Genomic DNA, 21,798 nt, shown 5'->3' on the forward strand with positions numbered 1-21,798 from the left:
AAATATTAATTTTATCGTCCACTACAACCTGTCTTTAGTTGGTAACAGAAAAAAATACCATTGCATTACTTTCTAACGAAAAAGTTTTTTTTTATAAAAAAAACATACAATTCGTGCAATTTTTTTAAATACGTTTTTTATTTAAATATCTTTATCTAAACACTTATTGTTTGTATTTAACATTAATTTTTAGGGAAGCATATTCCGTGGACTATTCAGGTAAAAATATGTCTGAATAGAGATTAAAATGTGCAAATAGTATAATTTTGTGAATGCAATATTTGCTTTTGTTTTCACTTCGCCAGCCATCCCTATCAAAAGAGCGCAGTCATTCCTCTGTTACATAACAGATTACTGCGAACTGTTAGATACCATTGGATTTGGCTGAGATAAAGCAAATGTATTGCTTTTATGTTGGCACGTCGCACATATACACAAATACAAAAAATCAAACATGTTAAATTAAATTTTTAAAATTTACGCCGGATGCGATTTTTTGCATCTGTACGGTATGCCGATATTTCGGCTCTCTTGATATTTTTCTACTTTAATATCCTAACCCGATAAAACTATTAAGCTTTTAAGCAATATGGACATCGTCGTTTTCGTAGTTCTAAGCTATTTTTCAACAAATAATATCTACTAATCTCAAAAATAAAAATAAAAAAATATTTTACGTACTAACGGTATTTCATTTTATAATAACAGTAGTACCGTAGAACAATTTTTGCCTCAATACCGGTATTACTTATTGAAGATTAATTATTGTTTTGTTCTCCTCTCGAGTTGCAATCTCGTGGAATTGACATCTACAATATAGTTAATCATTTTTTTAATAACGTTCACAACTATCGTTTTCACATTTTTCAATATAGAAAAAATAAACCATTTCCTAATGTGAAAGTCTTATTTAACGAACGTTCTTTTCATATTTCTGCTAGCTCTATATGAAAATATATAAAGCTAGCAGAAATGCGTTACGTCATATTTTAATACGGATTAAATTTTAAACCTTTTCCAAGAATTTATTTGTAGTTCGGACAATTACACTCGAGATTATCATGTATAAAATACGCTTACTATAGTAAATATATGGGCATATTGTACATATGTATGTAAGTACATATATACATATAAAAAATAAGCCTATGGATATATGTATGTATGTATGTATACATTTTTTTTGTATATGTAAACATCATATCATAAATTATTCAGCGTTAGGAATCCATGGTATTTATATATTTGAGCCGTTTTTTTAAGTGGTATAAGTCAATTTTTGGTAAAAAATGAGTTAATGGTAATTTTAGTCAGATAATAATATCCTCTTTTTATATTTATAATAATACAGTCAAAGTTGCACAATATCCTTATAAATTAGTCAAAAGAAGTTGAACTGTAAATGTGAAATAAGTCCATTCGTAATAATCATAATTGATGACTTTACTACCTTATAATGAGTTTACTTCCTAATACCTCCTATTCACCATAATTTCTTTACTATGCTAAATGTAAATGATAATTAATATTATTATTATTATCAGTTACCTTAAGCAATTTACTTTTCATTATTTTTAATTTATAAATTACTTTTAATATAACCGCAATTATTTATAAACTAGCTATCAGTACCTCACTGTCGTGAGGTGCCGTAGCTAGCGAGTGTGTGAATACCGAATCCTCAACTTTTTGGGTTTTTAATATTATTTTTGATTCGTTCTGATTTTTTTAAATTTAATGCTTGAAATTATACATTAAAACTATTATGTAGAAAAATACATTTTCACTAGTATATACATGTTTACCAGTGAATACTTAATTTATCTGGAAGGGTAAAATAATATGATTTATTTTCAATATGCAGTAATATATACATTTACATACGATGTATAAATGTTACCGAGAATATGTAATTTTCTGTTTAAAATTTTATTTAATAATTTTAAAAAAAAATTAAAACTTATTTAATTTAATTTAATAAATTTAAAAAATATAATTCAAAATTTTAATTTAAAAAACCTGTTTTCATTTTTTTTAATGATCGAAAAACCGGTTAATGGGTTTGGTTTTAACAAGTTTGGAGCCCCTAGATCTAAACCATATAAACAGCTAAGGGAATAAAAAAAAAGTTTGACAAATGGGTGCCGCACGAATTTCGTTACAAAGTTTTATTCTTCGCTCAATTTACATTACAGAAACGATCCAATTCTCGTATTATAACATGCGATAAAAAGAATAACGCTTGCGGCAACAGAAAGCGACCTACACAATGTTTGGACAAAACAAAATATAGTAGTCTGTGCTCGGTACAATCCACTACAATTTTTTAATCCTGGCGAAACGAATACAACATAATTATTGTCCAAAAATAAAATAATGCAAAATAAGCCGCCATATCCAGTGCCAAAAAGTTAATTTCTCTTACACGACAATGCGCGATCACACATCGCACTTAATTCTCCAAAAGTTAAATGAGTTGATATTACCTAAACCTTTGTAATCCCTAGATTAATATACAGATTATCACTAATTCAAGATTTTCGACAACTTCTTAATAGAGTATGGTAAAATAAATAAATAAAAAAATAGCTTAACAATCCAGCATAAATGAAATATTTTATGCAAACCTGAAAAAAAATCTTCAGCAAGTAATTGGCGCTGTTCACATGTTCTGGTTATTCGTCGTGAAATTCCATAAAAGCAGCATATTAACATCCTTCTTTATATTTTCAGTGGAGCAGCGGTGGGTGAGCTTCCAGGGTGAGTTATTTTTCCTTATATCCTTTATTTGTATCTGAAATCTATCTAATGTGTTTAACACTTATACTTCAGATGCGTGCACGAGTACATGGATGTGTACTCGGAGGCGGTGAGCGGCGAGGCGGGCGAGCTGGTGACGAGTCCTTTCGGGGGCCGCTACTGCGGACCCATCCCTCCGAGAAGACGAGTCTCCCTGCATCGCGCCGTCGCCCTTTCCTTCTTCACCGACAAACCGTACACACCGCCAGCACTATTCTATGGCAACTATCGCTTCATCAACGACTGTGAGTATAACCAGAATACCAGAAACCTCTATATTTCTCGACGTTCCAACTGCTTCAAAGTAATACATACATATATATACCTCGGTCTACCTCTTTAAGTAGAAAACATATCCTAGTTCAATTTCGCAAGACATAATAAAATTGCTAGGGGTGGATACCGTGGGGACCACTATACCGCGCCGAATTCGCATATTCTAACAACCTTTCGTATGTAAATCTAACCAACTGTTTTTTTTTTTCATAACTATCCACTAATCTAAATCGTCACATTTCAGCCGAATATGCGGTGGGCACGGCCGTGGAGCAGGCGCCGTGCTCGTTCACGATACACGAGTCGCGGCGTCGGAAGGGCGTGCTACTCTCGCCAACATACCCAGGTGCCTATCCCAAGGGACTGTACTGCGCTTATCAGTTCCTCGGCAAGCCCGGTCAGCGTATTCGCATCGAGTTCCGCGACTTCGACCTCTTCTACGGCGGACCTCAGTGAGTATACACACAGGACAAGCACCGCTTCGTGCACCTTTTGCAGTGAATCTAACAATAAGTATATACATTGCGAATTCCAGTTGCCCTTTCGATTACGTGCGCGTATACGACGGACCGGACAACTCCTCGGCGCAAGTGGGCACTTACTGCGGTCAACAGCGCAACCTGGTGTTGTACTCCAGCGACGAGCGCCTCTTGATCGTTTTTTATACCTTACCGCGAACAGCCAACACGCAAAATCGGGGATTCAAGGGCATGTTCGAATTCTCAGAGAGCTTCGTTAAACTCGGTGAGTTAGAAAAATCATCCTAGACCGCAATGTAGGTATAAAATACCTACAGTGCAGTCACGCTAGATAACCGAGCGTTTCTACTGCGACGGCACGATTTTATTGCTTTTGACGTGGACTAAAACTTAAATTTGGCCGGAAAAATTGATGTCACTTAATGAAATACTACGAATCTTAATGAAATGGAAATATTAAAAAGCGACCACTGAATGCCCAAGTTTTGCTCCCCTTTGGAAAAAGATGAATTGACGTCTCTATGTAAATGTGCCTTATCAAACATTTTTTTTAAATCAGCATCAACTTCCTGCTGCTGTAACACTCAATCTGTATAAATTCTTCACTGTCCGTGGTCTCAGGGTTTCAGTTATTGTGTTAAGTTGCAAATGTTCATCATATACAAAATCCACCAAAGGGAGCCATAAGAAAAGTTCAAAAACTGCGAACGCCGACGAATCGACAATTCGGCCACACTTTCACTTACAGCAGCAATATTCTTTTCAAAACGTTGCGAATTGTTTGCTCGGTAGAACGATGAAATTGACCACAATCTTCCCGTAAATTTCGATACATAATTCATACACAATTGTTACGTCTGTAGCACAATTGATCGGTAGTCAAGTGATCCATTTCGCAAATGTGTTGTTGCAAACTAAGATTTCACATTTTGAACACGCGTGATTATTGACAGCTGTCTGATTTACAGCTGCCAGCATAGGAAGCTCGAATTGTATCACCCTGATTTTATATTTATATTACACTTATACTTCTGTCAAATATCCAGTTAAATTACCGATTTGCTAATATAACTCTTTTTATGTTAAAACCAGTTTGATTTCTTTTTTTATAATAATACAATTAATAATGCATAATTAAACTTGTGGATGTTACGTTTACACATATTCCTGTGTCAAAACTTCAATAAGGTGTGAGATAGGGTGCCTATGTTTTCTTAAGGTCTTATAGTTCAAATGAGCAAAATTTGTGTGATTATATAACAGTAGCTGATTGTCAATTAATAGCCAGTATTTAATAAAACTTACTTATCTCCATCACTTGAAGCTTTCAAAATATGTAATTTGTCTACAATTTTGATATAAAAAATTTGTTTGCAAAACTAAGGATTTCTTTGTTTCAGATTTTATAAGTAAAAACGACGCCGAGCACATACGCGGATCAGAGTGCGATCAAAAAATTTTAAGTAAGAAAGAATCGACGGGATTCGTTTTTAGTCCTAATTATCCATTTCCATATATACCGAAAATAGTTTGTAGGTGAGTGAAAAACATACTTTTGTAAGACTCGACTAGTTTTTATTTTGATCGTAACTACATCTTTGTTCGTCTTGCAGATATTTTATTTACGGCATGCAGGACTCTCAGCACCTCGAAAGAGTACGTTTGGAATTCATTAAATTTGAGATACCGAAAGGAGAAAAGGCGGGAGAGTGAGTACCTTTCGGCTCCGAATAGTCTTTCTTGAAGCGTTTTTAACAAATTATCATCTGCGTCGTTTCAGATCGGGGGCCGCGTGTACGGACGGTTACTTGAAGGTATATTTGAAAGGGCAGGAGGCGTCCGACTCGTACGACAAGTTCGACATGGATCTCTGCGGGGAGGTGTCTCCCTCCATAGCCGTGTCGGACGGGCCGCGGCTAGTCTTGGTCTTCAGCTCGGGAGATCTGTGGGGTCGAGGGTTCAAGGCGAAGTACTCTTTCGAAACTGGTGAGCCGTCGACTTCTCTCTCATAGTCTCTCGGAACGTTCGTTCAAATCCTATTCGCATTTCAGAGTACCGCATACCCGGCACGGCGGCTCCGGACGGCACTTGCTCGTTCACGTACAGAAGTTCGTCCAGAAAGAAAGGAGAGTTCAACTCGCCGCGTTATCCTTCCAACTACCCCTCCGAAACAAACTGCACGTACATGTTCCTGGCGACGCCCAACGAGCAGGTCACCATCGTGTTCGACCACTTCAAAGTCAAGGCGGATTCTGTGAATACCACTAAAGGAGCGTATGGGTGAGTTTAGTCGAATCTAAGCGTGGTTAATTTTGAATCGTATCGTTGACTTCTAGGATTCGTTCGCAGGTCTTCCATATGCTACGAGGATTGGGTCGAAGTGTGGGGCGTCGGACGAGCCGGATGGTCTCCGCTCGGTCGGTACTGTGGTCTGACGGCTCCGGGTCCTCTGGTGTCGCCGAGGGGCGCTCTGGGCTTGGCCGTGCTGCTCCACACGGACTCCGAGGGGGTGGCCAGCGGCTTCAAAGCCAGATACACGTTCGAGGCGAGTACCGGTCGCCGCGACTCGGATCTCTCCCCCAATCTCGACGCGTCGTTTAAAGACGGACTATGCCGTTTCAGATCGCCAAGTCGATATTCGGGGACTGCGGAGGAAACATGTCCAACATGGAGTACGGCGTCATCACCAGCCCCAACTTCCCGGCTAACTACGACGGTCCGGGGCGCGGGCTCGCTTCCAAGACCTGCAACTGGTTCGTGTCTGCGAAGCCTCGCCACAAGATCTTGCTCAACTTCGAGTTCTTCGCGGTCGAGGGCGATCCGCTAGGTGAGCGTCTTTCTATCTCTCTCTCGTTCCGTAGAGCGAAATAGCCGAAGCTGACGCGACCGTTTCGCTTTCAGGTCGCGGTTGCTCGGCGGCCGTTCTCAGACTGTGGTACGAAAACTCCGGTCCTCCCGTGGAGCTGTGCGGCGAGAAGCCGCTGGCGGAGAAGTGGCAGTACCTCACCGAAGCGAACAACCTCCGCATCACGTGAGCGCTCGTTTCCGGTCGTAGACCCGTCCCGGCGTAGCTCGAGATAAACTATGCGCGTTTCAGGTTCATCTCGGCCGACAAGTCCGTCGGGGCGCAGGGCTGGCGAGCGGTGTGGACGGAGGTGAAGGAGATCGGCCCGAACGAGCCGTGCGACCAATTCTCATGCCAGAAGTCGTCGCTGTGCATATCGAACAAGCTCGCGTGCAACAGGGTGGAGAACTGCGGCGCGGACGACAACAGCGACGAGACGCACTGTGAGTAGCGGGAGGTATAATTTAGAAGAGAGAGTGTGCCGGTGGAGTAGCGTAGTCTCGTGTAGTTCGCTCGATGAGCGGCGGTGGCGATTCGATCGATCGGCGGTGTGCCCTGTGTGCAGGTCCCGCGCTGGGGACGGCCGAAGCCGGAGGAGCCGAGGAGCGCTGGTGGTCCTGGGGTCGCCGAGGCTGGTCCGGCTGGTGGGGCTGGTGGAGCTGGGCGTTGCTGGGGGCGACGGCGGTCGCGCTGGGTGCGGGGGTCTGGTACGCGCAGACGAGGAGGAGACGCCGCCGACGGAGAGCCCCGCTGCTGGCGCCTCCGCCGCCGCCGCGGCCCCCGCCCCCTCCGATGTCGGCGCGATCGCCGCCCCCGCCGCCGCACTGCGACCCTTGCGGCGAGCGACTCGCCAACGCCGACACCGTCTGATGTCGCGCGCGCCAATCGAATATGTCGATCATGATAAAAATAAAACGATCAATTGTAGTCCACATAAAAACTGTTTTATTCAAATATAAGAAAATCATCGCGCGACTATAACAAAATAGCCGACATAACTTCGACATAACGCGACTTCGACAAACATAACGTACATAGATAGATATGTATATATAATAATAATAATAATAACATAATTAGTAAGTGTGTGTGTTCGTGTGTGTGGGTGTTTGTGTGTGTCCGTGTGTGAGTGTGTGTTGTCTGTGTGTTTATCGTCATACCGAGTAAGCGATGTACGATTTTACTAAACGAGAAAATAGTCAAACGATTAAAAAATTAAAAAAAAACGCGATCGGGCGAATAAACCGTGAACCAAAGTTTACTTAGTTAAATTAGACAGTAGATACGAATAATTGCGGGTGGCGTGCCCCCTGCATAGTGTAATGCGTCTCCAGAACGAGGGGGTGAACCATCAGCGCGGCGATCACTTCCGAAGTGGAAATTTGCAAAGAAACTGGCGAACGACTCGACGCCGAACGTATATAATAACAGCCGATAAATACTTAAACAAAAGAAAAAAAATATTGCAACGCGATTTCGATAAAGAACAAATTTAACTCTCGATCGTAACGCAAAGCGCGCCGTGCGTCTCGCCTTCTTCGCGCGGTACCGTTAAAAATACTTTTACCTACTTAAAATCGTCTTCGACCTAATGGACGCATTACAGTCGTTTAAAGCTATCACAGTGGCCGCTAGCGACCGTAACACTTACACTGACTAATAGGACCGCTCTCCGCGCGCCCCGGTCCCCGAGCGGGTCGGCCGGGGCCGTCGCCCGTCGACGACGCTCGCTCCTCGCGCCGTTAAAAAATCTGACTCCGTTCTAACCGAGATCCCTAACGCGCACACCTATGCGCTTATAATAATATAATAATAATAATATTATATATATATATATATATATATAAAACAAAATCATTTAGTGAATATCTAAGGCTGTGTTAGACACAACGCGACGCGCGCGCACAAATATACATAACATACGTAGTATACGATCACATTATTAATATTTTTAATTGAGCTTCTTGCAAACCGACAGTGAGTAATCTAAGTATATAAATTTGGAAGAGTCGCAGAAGAGACGGAGACGAGGACGCGAGCCCCTAACTCCAGTTTTGGTAGGTATCCGGGTTCCACATCATCGGCGGCGGGCCTTCCATGCCGTTGGTCATGCTTCCTTCCGAGTATTGCATCGGGGGTCCGCGATCGGCCCAGCCTCCCCATCCGCCTCCCATGCGACGCTTCGTGTCCCCCCCTTGGTTCTGGTGACTCCCTTCGAATTTTCGTTTACCTGAAAAGTCAAAAAGGCGCAGTTAAAATCGGGCCGATTGAGCGAGCGGTTCAAACGGGACGATCTCGAAGAGAGGAAAAAGGACGGACGGATACCTAGGTTACTTTTGGATTCGGATCGCGTCGACGGGTACTTTTAAGGATTACGTGCATTTTTGCATAAAAACTGTAACAGAAATAGTTATAAAAAAAAACATAGGAACGGAATTAATACTTCAGAGAGCAATCGACGAGAGTAGCTCACCTGGCAAATTTCCCTTGACGCGGGGGTTGCCACGATGATTGAGGCGAAGGGCGGACGGAGGAGGGCCACGATCGACGCGGCTGTTGACCGATCCAAGACTGTTGGCCCGTCGGCCCGCCCCACCTGCCCCAGGGCCCCGGGCCGCTCCACGCCCACGAAGGCCATCCTGCGCGAACAGATTCGTTTAGTCGACGCGACAAGCCGCAGATTTACGCGTCGACGTAATATTACAACATTTCATTAGTAAAAATATGACAATACTCACGGTTTCGGAAAGCAAAGTAAAATTAATGCGACACGTAGATAAACACAAAATCATGTTAAAAACTCTTTAAAACTGTGTTAATGCGTATTAGTACGTTAGAATACTCGAAATACTCTTTTATGCCAGTAAATCTAAGTAGTCGGTCAAGCGAAAAGCACAAACGAAATAAAATAATATAAAAGCAAAATAAGCAGTTAAAAAGCTCTAATAAAACGTATCTATATCCCTTGAAATGTTTCGTTCGACAGAAAAAGTTTAGTTAGTCGCGTCCGACTATGCGCGCTTCGAGTTAGAACAAATTCGACCGATCGTTCCGAGTTAACGCGCGAAAACGAGCCGCACGTCGCTCGTTCGAGGGCGACTGCTCTCGATCGATCGACGAGCGGCCGACGGTTAAAATATTTAATCATACTAAAAAATAAAATAACAAGTCTGTGAGAAATTGCAAATTATTCAAAATAATAAGTATATATATATATATATATAAAAAAATAAATAAAAAAATAATAAATAAATAATAAAAAAATAAAAATAAATGTGAAATAAAAGTATATAGATATGATTTGGGAAGACCCACCGGTGGAGCTCTGTTGCGGCCCTGATGGACCTGATTCGAAGGTTGTACGGGTGTGGCATAATCGTTATACTCATCGTAGTTTAAATAAGGCTCATTGTAGCCACCTCGGTAATCACCGTACCCGTAATACTCGAAATCATTATCTATAAACACACATAATAAATACAGAGCCCTTTAAAACACGCAAAAGCCAAAACAACTATCACTATGCTTAATTTATATAAGTTTTCAATAAATCTTATCTATGTATGTAAATAATATAATATATATTATATATATATAAATAATTATGATATGTAAAAGTATGATATACGTTACTCGCGATTCGTCGGCGCATGCACTGGACGACGTTTTCTCCTCTTCGGACGATAGCGTTTGAAATATATATTTAGAGTATACCGACTCGCGACGATAAAAATCGGCACAGTTGTAAAAATGTGTATATTAATTGTAAACGTTATTTTGTACAAACATGTAACAACTGACGAATTCGACGCTATGATTTGTCAACATGATTTTTAAAAAATATAAACATTGTTGTCTAATTTGTTAATCATTTACGCCGTCTAATCCCGTTACCGTGAAATCCCAGTCTGTCGACGGACAGAGACGAGCGCGCTTGCGCTATTGTGTTATTTCTGTGAGGCTATATTTACGGAAACGTTGCGAAATGCGGTTAAGACACACGTAAAACGAGTATATTACAGCGGGAGGAAAACGACTACGATCGCGACCGGACTGGAAGGCGATCTCCGACACCGATAGGGGAATATGCAGCATTACATTAGTCGACGACAGTCACATAGCAAACGTACAGAGCGTTTATGGGGTTAAAACTTCACGCAAAATCCACTCACACACGTATAAATGTAGCGATACGATTAGTATTGTTAATGAAGCATTTACTACTAGACGAGCGGGACGCTTACCGTAATTATCTCTATCCATCGTGCCCCGGTATTGACCGAACCGCCCTCGCCCGACGGCGCCCATCTGCGACGGAGAGCATCTGCAAAGAGACACGGAGCTGTTGAATCGACGGAGGCCGCGTAGAGCGCCGCATATCGTCAAAGACATACCCTCCCCTGCCGTGCATCATTTGCAGTAGCCTCCTCTCTCTGGCTCGCAACACTTCCTCCTTCTTCTTCTTGTCCGAGGGAGGTTTAGCTAGAGATACTTCGATATGAGATCCGTTGGCGTCCTTGCCGTCGAGGTCGTTCATCGCCTGAAACCGAACGGTCGCAGTCAACGCCGGTACGTTTAGATACGCGAATCGTAAAACTGTATCGACTCACTTTAACGGCGTTGTCCCTGTCGGCGAAGTGTATAAATGCATAGTCTTTAATTTTTTTAACGCGTTCTACTTTTCCATAATTTTCGAACATGTCTTTTAACGTCTCTTCCGATATTTCGTGGGTTAAGTTTCTAACGTATAAGACTTTGACCTGAAAAGGAAGCAATTAGCGCATTAACGAGAGATAAAAGATAAAAATAACAAACGAGCGTACTTTGCTCATCGTCTGCTCGTCCGGCTCCTCCTGAGGATCCGCCCAGTCGACGATTATATCGCACCCCCACACCTGGAACGAGATGGAACGTTTAAACAAAAAGGCTCAGTAGGTAGGCACCTTCTCTGAAGAGACGATAGGCGAAAACGTACTTTTATTCGTCCGGTGCCCAGTCTTCGCTTCGCGAGCGACGCGGCTTTATGAGAGTCGTATTCTAGGAAACAAAATCCGCGATTTTTTTTCTTGTCGTCCGGAGAACTGTATATGATAACTTCCATCAGTCCAGCTGTAACACAAAATCGAATTCGCTTCATGAAACTCGTCGACGGCGATATATCAGAATAAGTAAATCGACAGATCGTGCGCTCGCTTTCCCTCTCGCGGTTTTATAGTAAGCGTAAATTTCGCGAATAAGAAAAAACGCAGAAAAAAGTAGCCGTCGTCGAAAAGGACGAAAACGGAAAGAGGGAACAAACGTAAAAATGCGTACTAGAGTATTTCTTATGAAGTACTTAAAAACTTACGTGCGTGGCTAGAAAACTCTTCGAATAGATCGTCTCTATCTCGATTCTTAGGAATACTTCCCACAAATAAACGGCGGTTGTTAAAGGAAATTGTCACGCCGACGATTTTGCCCTTTCGAATTTCGTAATCGTTCAGCTGTAAGAACAATTTAGAAGGAAAAGAGCCAATTCGGACCGCCGGGTGACCGACGCAGCCTCATTGACCGTCGTCATGATCTCGAGGGAAAGAGGACGGAGAGAGCGGATCGAGCGAAAAACAGGAGGGCGAGTGCGTGTTAATATAGGACGGTGCCGAGATCCCTGCGATCGCATGCGGTGCGAAACGACGTTTCGCAAACGAAGTAGGTTCGCGCGGAGCATGCGCGCTATACTACGCGGCGCGAACGAGACCATAAAGATAGAAAGAAAAACATCAAACAGGCGAGTGCGACGAGAGGCGAAGCCTCCCTCGGGGAGTTAAGAAAGCGAACGGACGGTTACCGCGAGGACGGGAGGGTGAAACGGCTCGAGGACCGGCCCGAACCGGCGGGATCCCAAAACGTGCCACGCGCGACAGCCGAGTGACACTGATAAATTTTGATTCAACGTTACCTGTCAATTTACCAAACTCCTCCAGTATCTCCTCTTTGCCTTTAGACTTGGGAATGTTGCCCACAAAAAGTCGCAGATTCGGAACGCTAATGTTAACTTTCATATTCTTGCCCGGCTTTATTTCATGATTATCGAGCTGTGGGAAAACATAACGCCAAAAACGTTCTTTTTAGTTAATCGTGTTCAAAAAAATCATTTGCCAAAAATTAAGAAATACAAAAACATTACGCTATGCACATTTTTCAATTTTGAGAAAAATTTTGGTGGTTAATTTAGAAAAATCTTGTATGAGTTCTATTCGACGGCGGTGAACGTACGAACGAATGCGTAAAACGAAAACATATTCAGTGTGGTATATTAAAAAAACGGAACAAAAAATAAAACGTGTCGCGCGGAGCCGAGGCGACGATTTCGAATCGAATCGCCGCGACTCCGCGCACGCGCGAATAAAAAGCTGTTCAATTTAGACTACGGGCCGCTACTGAAAATATTAAAGCGTCTTCCTCTGACGAAAGATTCGGAACGCGAGTTCGACGGGAACTCGGGGGAGTCCGTATCGTCGGTCGCGGCCTATTCGAGCAATTCTACGTCGTCCGATCGGCCCGGAAAGATAATATACGTCTCTCGCTCCACGGTCGTCGAACGAAAAACGTACATAGCGGTGTGATAAAATAACAATAAAAATAAACAAACGTGTTCGTATGTATGTAATATATATATAGTGCTAATATTGTTTCGTTCGGCGCGCGAGACGACCGAAGTTAATAATGTGAAATGTGTTAACACGGAGCCCCGCACGGGGCCGCACGAGCAAAGAGGAGACTCTGAAAAACGATCGAATCATGCCGACGATCACTCCGTCGCCCCGGAACCGAGCGCCGGCTCGGAAGTGAAGTTAAAAAATAAATCTACTAAGTTATACATACATTCCAAACGCACGCATTCGTACGCGAGTTAAGATACGGCACGGTTATCGGTCGTCAGTCGGATTCGGCGATTCGACGACGAAAGGAAGACGGTCGGGAAGGCAAGCTAGGCTCTATATATATGTATATATCGTACGGTATCATAACATAGCAGTTTATGCGAATCTAATTACAACATAGCAAACTGTCAAGCTTTTCGTTACCATCGCAAAGCGTGTTATGAGAATTCGTATTAGTCGATGGGAATTTATCAAACGAGGATATCTAAAGCTAATCGTTTATAATCCATAGCGACAGATCGCAAATTACGCACGCGAGGCATTCGGGCCGTCCGCCGACGACGGTTCCGAACGCTTCGCGTGGAATCGAACGAAAATGAAAACAGAACGACGAGAGTCCGATTGGTCGTAATTTACGATCTGATTTCGATTTCACCCTACGCAACGAACTGATTTTATATTCTCGCAAACGTTACGTGCATTCTTATATATATATTTTTTTAAATTCTCATACAAAACTTTATATAACGAGCTACGGCGTACGCGTTCGGACGTACGCCTCGTCGAAAAGAAAAAAAGCAGTTCTACTGTGTACAATGAAACGACGTAAGCGACGAAGAGCGTTCGGTGACGCGTTACCTCTTTGACGGCCACGGAGGCGGCCTCCCTCGTCGTGAACGTGACGAAAGCGTACCCACGGTTCGTACCCGTCATCGGGTCCATCATTAGACGGAGGTCCCATATCGTTCCGCACTTTTCGAACAGCGGAATCAGTTCGTCCTCGTACATGTCCTTGGGTATCTTACCGCAGAAGACCTCACAGCCGGCGCCCGGCGTGGGGCCCTCCCAGCCGGGCGGCGGGCCGCCGTACTTTCTCTGACCTGCGAAACGATTTCGTTTAGATAAATGTTCATGCGGTATGGGGGAATTTTGAATTTTCGGATGATAAAAATATTTTCATATTTTACTACAATGCATTTGTACCGTTATTTCCGCTCATGTGCATCTAAATAAATACTTTGTTCCCTAAAACAAATTGTTTGTGCATTTATCTGAGGTAAATTTTCAGATTTTTTCTTATGAAAAAGGATTTGTTGCAGAGTTATTCATGGGGTGTTCACTGTTTATCTTTAATTTTTTAATTAAATCGTCCATTATGACCTGTCAGGCGTAAGCCCAATGCGTTACAACGGGATAAATCTGTACCAACTGAGTCAGTCAGTCAGATATAATGAATATATGTATACAAGTATTGACCACCAGACTGAAAATCTGGGAATCGGTGACATTATATTTTAATCATTTTAAATTATTACGTGTAACACAATTTACAACCAATAGAAGTCACTGCAGCTATATTTTTTATTATAAATAAAAATCCTAGTGTCAATGCTGGGGATCGAAATTGCAACTTCAGTTACTAGTCTGAGACGTTACGGACTATGCTATTCGATCAATTCGTAACAGTAATGCAACACTTATTTTATACATTGATCATTTAAATTGAGAGATATTTATGGGGTGTTCACTGTTTTGACCGATGCCCAACAGTAATGCACAAATAATTTATTTATGGAAAATTTTTTTTTATATATTGCTCATTTCAATTGTAAAAAATTTGAACCCTTTTCCACTTTGCAGTGGACACCTATCCATGCCATAAATCGTTAAAATATTTTAGTTGAATATCAAACACAAATTTGTACACAACTAAAATAGTAGATCTTTCAGATGTAAATTTTACATATGCATAAATTCTAGTAAGAATAATTTATATTTTCAGATTTGTTTGATATCAAATGAACTGTTGTTTGTATAGCTTCGATGATTATGTGTCACACTTTATATGAAAGGGTTGTGTTGTCTAGTTAGATTCTTATTAGATATTTGAGAACTCTCGTTGGGTCGGATCGTCGGTTTACCGGTGGTGACGTCGAGGGTGTAGCCGGTGCGTTTGAGGATCAGCCTTATTTTGTCTTCGTCGGGTCCTTTGACGGCGGCGGCCGGAGGCGTCTGCTGGCCAGTGCGGGTCTTCTGTCTGAAACGAGAGACGAGCGGTGAGCGGCGGTGGACGACGGAGGGCGAGAAGGGAGGACTCTCACCTGTACGTCTTCATGACTCCGCAGAGGTAGGCGCTCTTGTTGGAGACGTGCTCGAGGTTGGAGTCGACGAACTGCTCGAGCACTACGAGGGCGCCCTCCAAGGGGAACTCCTTGAGGGCGTCGAGAGCCCTCTCGTCCAGCTCGGCGTGAGACAGCTTGCCGGTCTTGTAGATCTCGTCCAATTTGCCGGCGACCTGAGCGCAAATAAAAAAGAACGAAAACAAAGGAATAGAAAAATGAAAATGAAAATAAAATTGAAGATTAGAATGAAAAATGAAAAAAAGTACCTTAGCGTCGAGGCCATAGTCGAGCAGCTTGCGGAAGTCGCCGTCGGCGGAGTCGCGGCCGGCGCCGGCGACCCTGTCAGCGGCCACCTCGCCGTTTCCCTCTGCCATCGCGACTGTGCACCACCGAGAAACAACAAATAGTCGTCGCTGTAGACGAAAATAGTCGGCGGCATTCGAAAAAGCGCACGGATGCGTGCGCGTATTTTTAAACGCGCCGACGCGAACGGAGCTCGCCGCGGCGGCGGAGCGGGCGAATTCGAAAAAGGGAAAAACCGGTCGGCGGCGCGGAGCGTCGGGTCCTCGACCCGGAGGCGGCGTCGGGGGCCCGGGCGCTCCGCTGCGGCGCTCGCGTACCTGCGCGACCGCTCGGCTCGACGCGCGCCCGCAGACGCAGGTCCTCCCCTCCCGTCGCGCGATATTCAAATTTCGGGGCGGAGCCGCTCGCCGCTCGCCGCTCGCCGGTCGCCGCTCGAGTTGCACAAGTGCAATGTCTGCAGCGCGACCGGTGACGTAGCTGCGGCGCGGCGCTCGCTCGCACACATTCGCACGTACACACGTACACATGCACGCACACATTCGCGCACGCGGCGAGAGCGTTGACTCCCCGGAATCGCGCGGACGCCACTGCGCCGCGCGGTGCATCCGATGCAGTTCGGCGTTGCGTAATCGCCGCTTCGCCGCCTCGCCGCTTCGCCGCCACGCCGTCGCTAAGATGGCGGCGCGGCGCAGGTCGAGGGCCTGCCCTCCGGTGCAGCGCGTAGGGCTAGCCGTAGCCACGCCCCCCGCACCGCATCTAGCCTAGAAAAAGTGCAGCGGCAGTTCGCCCCTCGCCCTCGGCTATTGTTATCGACCAATCGGAACTCGACGGAACTCGACGGAACTCGACCGGGCCGCAATTAGAACTGCAGTTTCACGCGCCGCGCGTTGCGTGCCAAAAAATAACGCAGCTTCACGGTCGACGCTGATTTTCAGACAAAAATGTCTAAAAAATATACAATCAAACCTGGGATTATCAAAATTGGCTGTTATTCATCGGTGGTTTTTAGACACAATTTTTCAAAACTTTTCTTTTTAAATTTTGAGAGCATTCAATTCCTAATCGCGAGGTTGATGTAAACAAATCGTAAACGTAGCGAGGATTAATTACGCTCAATGTTTTATTTTAATTCGAGAGTAGTCCTTCAGTTGTGCGATACATTGTGCATGCTGAAGGATATATATTTTATTTTTTAATTCATTTATTTAGCTTTATAGCAAATTTTTACATCAACAAATTTTAACTAAACATATATGATATATAACATAAACAGAAAATATAAAAATCATACATAAAAATGACCCAACTTAAGTTTCCGAATTTTTTTTTTTTAATTTAAATTTAACGATATTTTAGGATTAATAATATCAATTAAATGGCCGTCTCTATATTTTTCAGTGAAACTAGATTTTCACTCATGAAATCCAAATAAATTTTTACCAGTAGATGTATATTTCTAGTAACTGATAGCCGCTAGTGAAATTATACGCTGCTTTAAAATGTTTATAAAACTCTATTTGACAGCTGCGAAACGTCCATTTTCTGTTCAAACCCAAACATTAGTCCAAAATACAAACTAGGACAATAGGTACATATCTGAGGGAAAAAATAAGCGTAAGAAGAAGTACAGACAGACGTCGCATCTCTTAGTATTAAACCATAGCTATCCTTACCGATATTACTACGACTTCTGATATAAGAATATTAATCAAAATATATTCAAACCGAATTTTGGTCAATAGAAGGGCGCTAAAACAATTATCACTTTTCAGAAGTCAAAAATTCACGTCAAAAGCAATTGATTTTATTGTTTTTGACGTGAATTTTTAAATTCTGAGAAGCGATAATTGTTTTAGCGCCCTCCTGTTGACCAAAATTAGATTTGAATACACTTTGACCAATACTCATTATCTAACCATATTCACTTATACACATACTCTCTAATTTCTTTAACATTGTACATTTCGAAAGCTCTCTTGAAAGATATGCCTATGCGAATCGATCATCCCACTCTTAATTTATTATGCTTATAAGAAAAAATATGCAAAAACACTTCAAATTCTTCAAAATATCTGGATTAGAGTTCTCAATCCAAATATTTTGTAAAGTTAAATTTTTTTTCAAAAAAATAAAAAAAAATATTAAAATAGTTGTTAAAATAAAATACAATTTCAACGTAAAAATTTTAATGTGCGGTTTTTTGTCATTTCATCCATTGTATTGAATCGGAGAATGAACAATCCAAATATAAATGTTTTTATGTTCGGAATAATCATGTCCGGTATATTCCATGTCCAGAAATGTTCTGTCCGGGATAATCACTGAACCAAATACTCAATTAACTGATCTCAAATAAATTTTAAAAATATTAGAATGAAACAATTTCTATACTTTAACCGTTTTGTGATAGTGCCGCTCTAAAGTCCATGGTCAATTATGTGCCTTTATTTTGCTTCGAAAAAATTACCTTTTTATCTATATTTATTATCCATTTGCTAATAGTTGACCGACAAACAGTCGCAAATCGTATACTTAGAAAGCAATAAAAGCGGCATTCTTTATATTTGCCGAAAGTCACTCCTATATCCGCTGTAAATTTGCTTTTGATATTCTCGCGTAACGGAAAAAGCCATAGAACGGTTTTCGAAATAGTACATCATAAACAGTTCACAGTATTTGAGGTGTTATGATCTCTAAGTATATTATAAACGCGATGAATTTTCGTATTTATTTATTTTGAGACGCAGGGACAGGGACTAGCATAAAGATGAGTGTCATTTGTTAAAATACGAGATAATGAAACACTCGTATTTGGGTTAAAATCAAATTCACTGCGTCTCATTATTTTATGTAAAATACATTCACTGAAAATACAAAAATTTTCTTTGAAAAATTATCTGGCAAAATCTAACGCTCAATTAAAACATATTTGATTTTACTGTAAGAAAATCGTTTGCGGTGATTTTTTTGTAAATGTAGAAACGCTAAGAATATAGAACATAAGTAATAAAAAACATGAACAATTTTTAATTTTATATTAAAATTTACAAACTGACAAAGTTTTGCTCCACCCTGGAAAAAACTGACGTCCCAGAAATAATAAATTAGGCATTTTAACGCCTTTACTGATCAGTAATTTTCGCAGCATTGTATTATTCATATTTTATATAATTAAAAAAGTTTTGACGATTATGAAAGTATAATAATTAATGATTAATCAAAATAATTATTATTAACCAATAATTATTTTTTTAATTAAATAATATTTGACAGTTGAATAATTGTTTTTTTACATAAATATTAATAAAAATCGAAAAACATATGAATACATTTTAATACTGCATTCAATTTTAATTCAATATTCGATTAGTTTTTAATATTAACCCTTTTAAAATCATATGCGAAAAATCCACTACACATTTTTTCGAAACAATTGTTTTTATTTTATTATTTATCCCAACACTTAATTTATAATATTACTATATGTGGTGTCATCTCTATAATATGTAGAACAATCTAATATTTATAAATAGGTTATAATTAGGTACACTTATTTTTAGCAATTGGCGATGTATGCTAAAATCATAAAATATGCAAATAAATAAATACCCAAACTTTAAATATAAAAAAATCGTTTTTTAAAAAATAAAACATTTAAAATGAATGGTAGTTTTTTAAGCTCATTTTAATTTTGCACACACAAAGTATGCAAGAATTTTTTTTAAAATGCTAAAATATTTTCAAAAATTGGAAAATATAGATCTACGTATATAAAACGGATATCAAACGCTAGTAAAATTGGTTTGTAGTAAGTAACAAATTTAATCAAAAAAAGTTATTTTATTATATTTATTACATATAAATTGGAGCTAAATATAAATATTGATTATGTAATATAATTATAGAATACCTACTTATAAACTGACATATAGTCACCTCCAGTAATTCAATATACCATAAATACATTCTTTTAAATTTTATCATATTTCTCCACTAATAAAAAAAATATTTATAGCGTAAAAATCACTTCGAAAAGCAGGGGCCGATAATTCGGCCCGGTGAATTAAAACAGGTTGAAATCAGTAGCGTCTATAAAATTTAAATATTTAGAGATAAAGAAAAGAATACATTTAAATAGTTCCAGATCTTAAGCTAAATATATTTATCTAAATTAGCACCTATATCCTCTTTTCTTACTTTGCTAAAGTTGTAAATACCCTGATTTTATACAATATTAATATTGTTCATTATATTTTATTAAAAAACATGAACATGTTCACAATTGTTTGTTCAAATGTCGAAAAGTATGTTTGTAAATGTAATCATCGTATTGAAATAAATAAAAAAGTAGCATTGCCAATCGGGTAAATGGATCAAGTAAATATAATATCAGTAAAAACAGCAACTCCGATAAACAGGCAGTAAAAATAATAATAGCGTTAGAGGTTCGTCAAAACAATGTAACGATAGCTAAAAAATACGGGCGGTTTGAGTTCGGGAATTTCAGTAAAAATCGACCCATTTTTTGTATAGCATATTTTTCTTTAAATTAATATAAAAATCGAGTAAAATGAGTCTCGATATGGCATTTAATTATAATAGCTGTTGATTAGCGCAATATCTCAAAAGATTGCTATTTGACGTGTACATAAACACGCAATGCTCATAAGCATATATTTTAATATCAGAAAAATATATGGATGTACAGATCTAAAATAGACAGACTGTTTATGTTGGCGATTTAGCTAAATAAAAATCTGCAACATAAAAAAGTGACGATTGAAATTCGGTCCATAACGGTATATGACCTAGGTTTTTCGGGGTTAGCCCGATTGAATCTGATCTGCACCGGCATCCGAATGCACAGCGAATTAATCTATTATTAGTATAACGAAGCGTAGATGTGCTAAAAGGTTGATAAAAAAATATCTGAGTTGTGAATAAATAATACACAATGCTGTGAAATGAAAATTATTTTTGGCCGCCCGCGTGCCTTGCACGCGCTGCACGCTGACTAGGCATGACCCTGAACACGCTATGAAACATTGCATACATGAGAAATGTGTCTATTGTAGAATACTTATATTTAAATGAAATTTTAAATTCAGATTTCTTTAACAAAATTAACCTGCAACCTATAAGTTGAAAAAACTGTGTTATAAGTCGACGACTAACACCGGAAAGACCTAGGTTCAAATTCAGGTACATTATTTGAGAGGGCGGGGGACAAGTAAAAGCATTTGTCCCTCCCTTGAATTTAGCTAGAAAATATGTTATTTAATTGTAAACTACGAATCTTAATAAAATTGAAATATCAAAAAAAAACGACCACTAACTGGCCAATTTTTGCCCCTCTCCCTTCATGAAAAAAGTTGAAATTACGTCCCTGATTCTAAACCAAAAAATCTCAGGCAATCCATTAAAAATCAAAAGAAAATAGTCTCGAATCTATTCAGAAAATATTTAAAAAAAATGTTATTTCAGTAAAATCACATCTGAATACATTTTCACTAGTAGATTTATATGTTTATTAGGTGTGCTAGTTTTTCCTAATCTCGCTGATGAATTATTATTACTAATAATTATTGCGGATTTAATTAATGTTTATTAGTGACTATGAATAATTGTAATAATAATTTAAGCACAAGATTTAAGTCTTTAACGATACACTTAGAAGGAAGATTTGAGAGTCCACATGAAGATACATTATAACACCGAAGTGCGCTGGTCATTCTGCTATTTTTAGATTTATTGGACGATGTATTTAGAAATAGAATGATAAATTGTGGCTTATGTACAATATACGAAATAATGTCGAGATGACACCAAAAATTATTTCGCAATACTTAGATAACCTTTTATGTGCCTTACGCGCGTTAGCCCATTGTATGTTTCCATACCAGATGAGCGTGAATAGGCGCTTTACTTTAAACTCAAATATTTTATTAGCCAGTGTTATAATAAAAGTAGTTTTGAGTTATTTAGTGTAGTTTCTCTAACCAGAACATTCCCACTGAGTCAACATGTGAACATTTTCCAATACTAAAAGGCAGACGGTTGACGAAAACTCATATCCATAGAGAATCTATATGCACCTAAACAATTTTAAA

At 40.1% G+C, this 21,798-nt stretch overlaps 2 protein-coding genes across 29 annotated transcripts in view; one reads left to right on the plus strand and one right to left on the minus strand.

Annotated features, from left to right (window-relative positions):
• Positions 1 to 7,339, plus strand: part of LOC148234719 (cubilin) — a 115,978-nt gene extending 108,639 nt beyond the window's left edge. For all 6 annotated transcript variants that reach the window (XM_088187208.1, XM_088187211.1, XM_088187207.1 and 3 more), the window contains 13 exons: positions 2,734 to 2,760; positions 2,833 to 3,044; positions 3,320 to 3,527; positions 3,611 to 3,819; positions 4,955 to 5,090; positions 5,168 to 5,263; positions 5,335 to 5,540; positions 5,606 to 5,834; positions 5,904 to 6,099; positions 6,177 to 6,381; positions 6,456 to 6,585; positions 6,652 to 6,842; positions 6,965 to 7,339. In XM_088187208.1, coding sequence (XP_088043334.1) covers positions 2,734 to 2,760; positions 2,833 to 3,044; positions 3,320 to 3,527; positions 3,611 to 3,819; positions 4,955 to 5,090; positions 5,168 to 5,263; positions 5,335 to 5,540; positions 5,606 to 5,834; positions 5,904 to 6,099; positions 6,177 to 6,381; positions 6,456 to 6,585; positions 6,652 to 6,842; positions 6,965 to 7,269 — 2,350 coding nt within the window. In that variant the 3' untranslated portion in view covers positions 7,270 to 7,339. The remainder of the gene's footprint in view (positions 1 to 2,733; positions 2,761 to 2,832; positions 3,045 to 3,319; positions 3,528 to 3,610; positions 3,820 to 4,954; positions 5,091 to 5,167; positions 5,264 to 5,334; positions 5,541 to 5,605; positions 5,835 to 5,903; positions 6,100 to 6,176; positions 6,382 to 6,455; positions 6,586 to 6,651; positions 6,843 to 6,964) is intronic.
• The window catches only part of LOC148234721 (heterogeneous nuclear ribonucleoprotein Q-like), a 38,361-nt gene continuing 23,884 nt past the window's right edge, over positions 7,322 to 21,798 (minus strand). For 2 of the 23 annotated variants that reach the window (XM_088187223.1, XM_088187215.1), the window contains exons 2-14: positions 15,652 to 15,764; positions 15,365 to 15,558; positions 15,185 to 15,300; positions 13,902 to 14,143; positions 11,747 to 11,882; positions 11,375 to 11,508; positions 11,223 to 11,294; positions 11,010 to 11,159; positions 10,794 to 10,939; positions 10,644 to 10,723; positions 9,715 to 9,857; positions 8,873 to 9,038; positions 7,322 to 8,629 (exon numbers count right to left, since the gene is read on the minus strand). In XM_088187223.1, the coding sequence (XP_088043349.1) occupies positions 8,442 to 8,629; positions 8,873 to 9,038; positions 9,715 to 9,857; positions 10,644 to 10,723; positions 10,794 to 10,939; positions 11,010 to 11,159; positions 11,223 to 11,294; positions 11,375 to 11,508; positions 11,747 to 11,882; positions 13,902 to 14,143; positions 15,185 to 15,300; positions 15,365 to 15,558; positions 15,652 to 15,759 (1,875 nt within the window). In that variant the 5' untranslated portion in view covers positions 15,760 to 15,764 and the 3' untranslated portion in view covers positions 7,322 to 8,441. Of the gene's footprint in view, positions 8,630 to 8,724; positions 8,795 to 8,872; positions 9,039 to 9,524; positions 9,549 to 9,714; positions 9,858 to 10,643; positions 10,724 to 10,793; positions 10,940 to 11,009; positions 11,160 to 11,222; positions 11,295 to 11,374; positions 11,509 to 11,746; positions 12,474 to 13,901; positions 14,144 to 15,184; positions 15,301 to 15,364; positions 15,559 to 15,651; positions 15,774 to 16,003; positions 16,042 to 16,211; positions 16,497 to 21,798 lie in introns of those variants that run through there. The other 21 variants (XM_088187220.1, XM_088187214.1, XM_088187224.1 and 18 more) reach the window with 20 other exon arrangements.

The sequence above is a fragment of the Plectrocnemia conspersa genome, unplaced genomic scaffold (assembly GCF_051122295.1).
Source record: "Plectrocnemia conspersa isolate PC_06_02 unplaced genomic scaffold, ASM5112229v1 ptg000005l, whole genome shotgun sequence".
NCBI lineage: Eukaryota > Metazoa > Arthropoda > Insecta > Trichoptera > Polycentropodidae > Plectrocnemia > Plectrocnemia conspersa.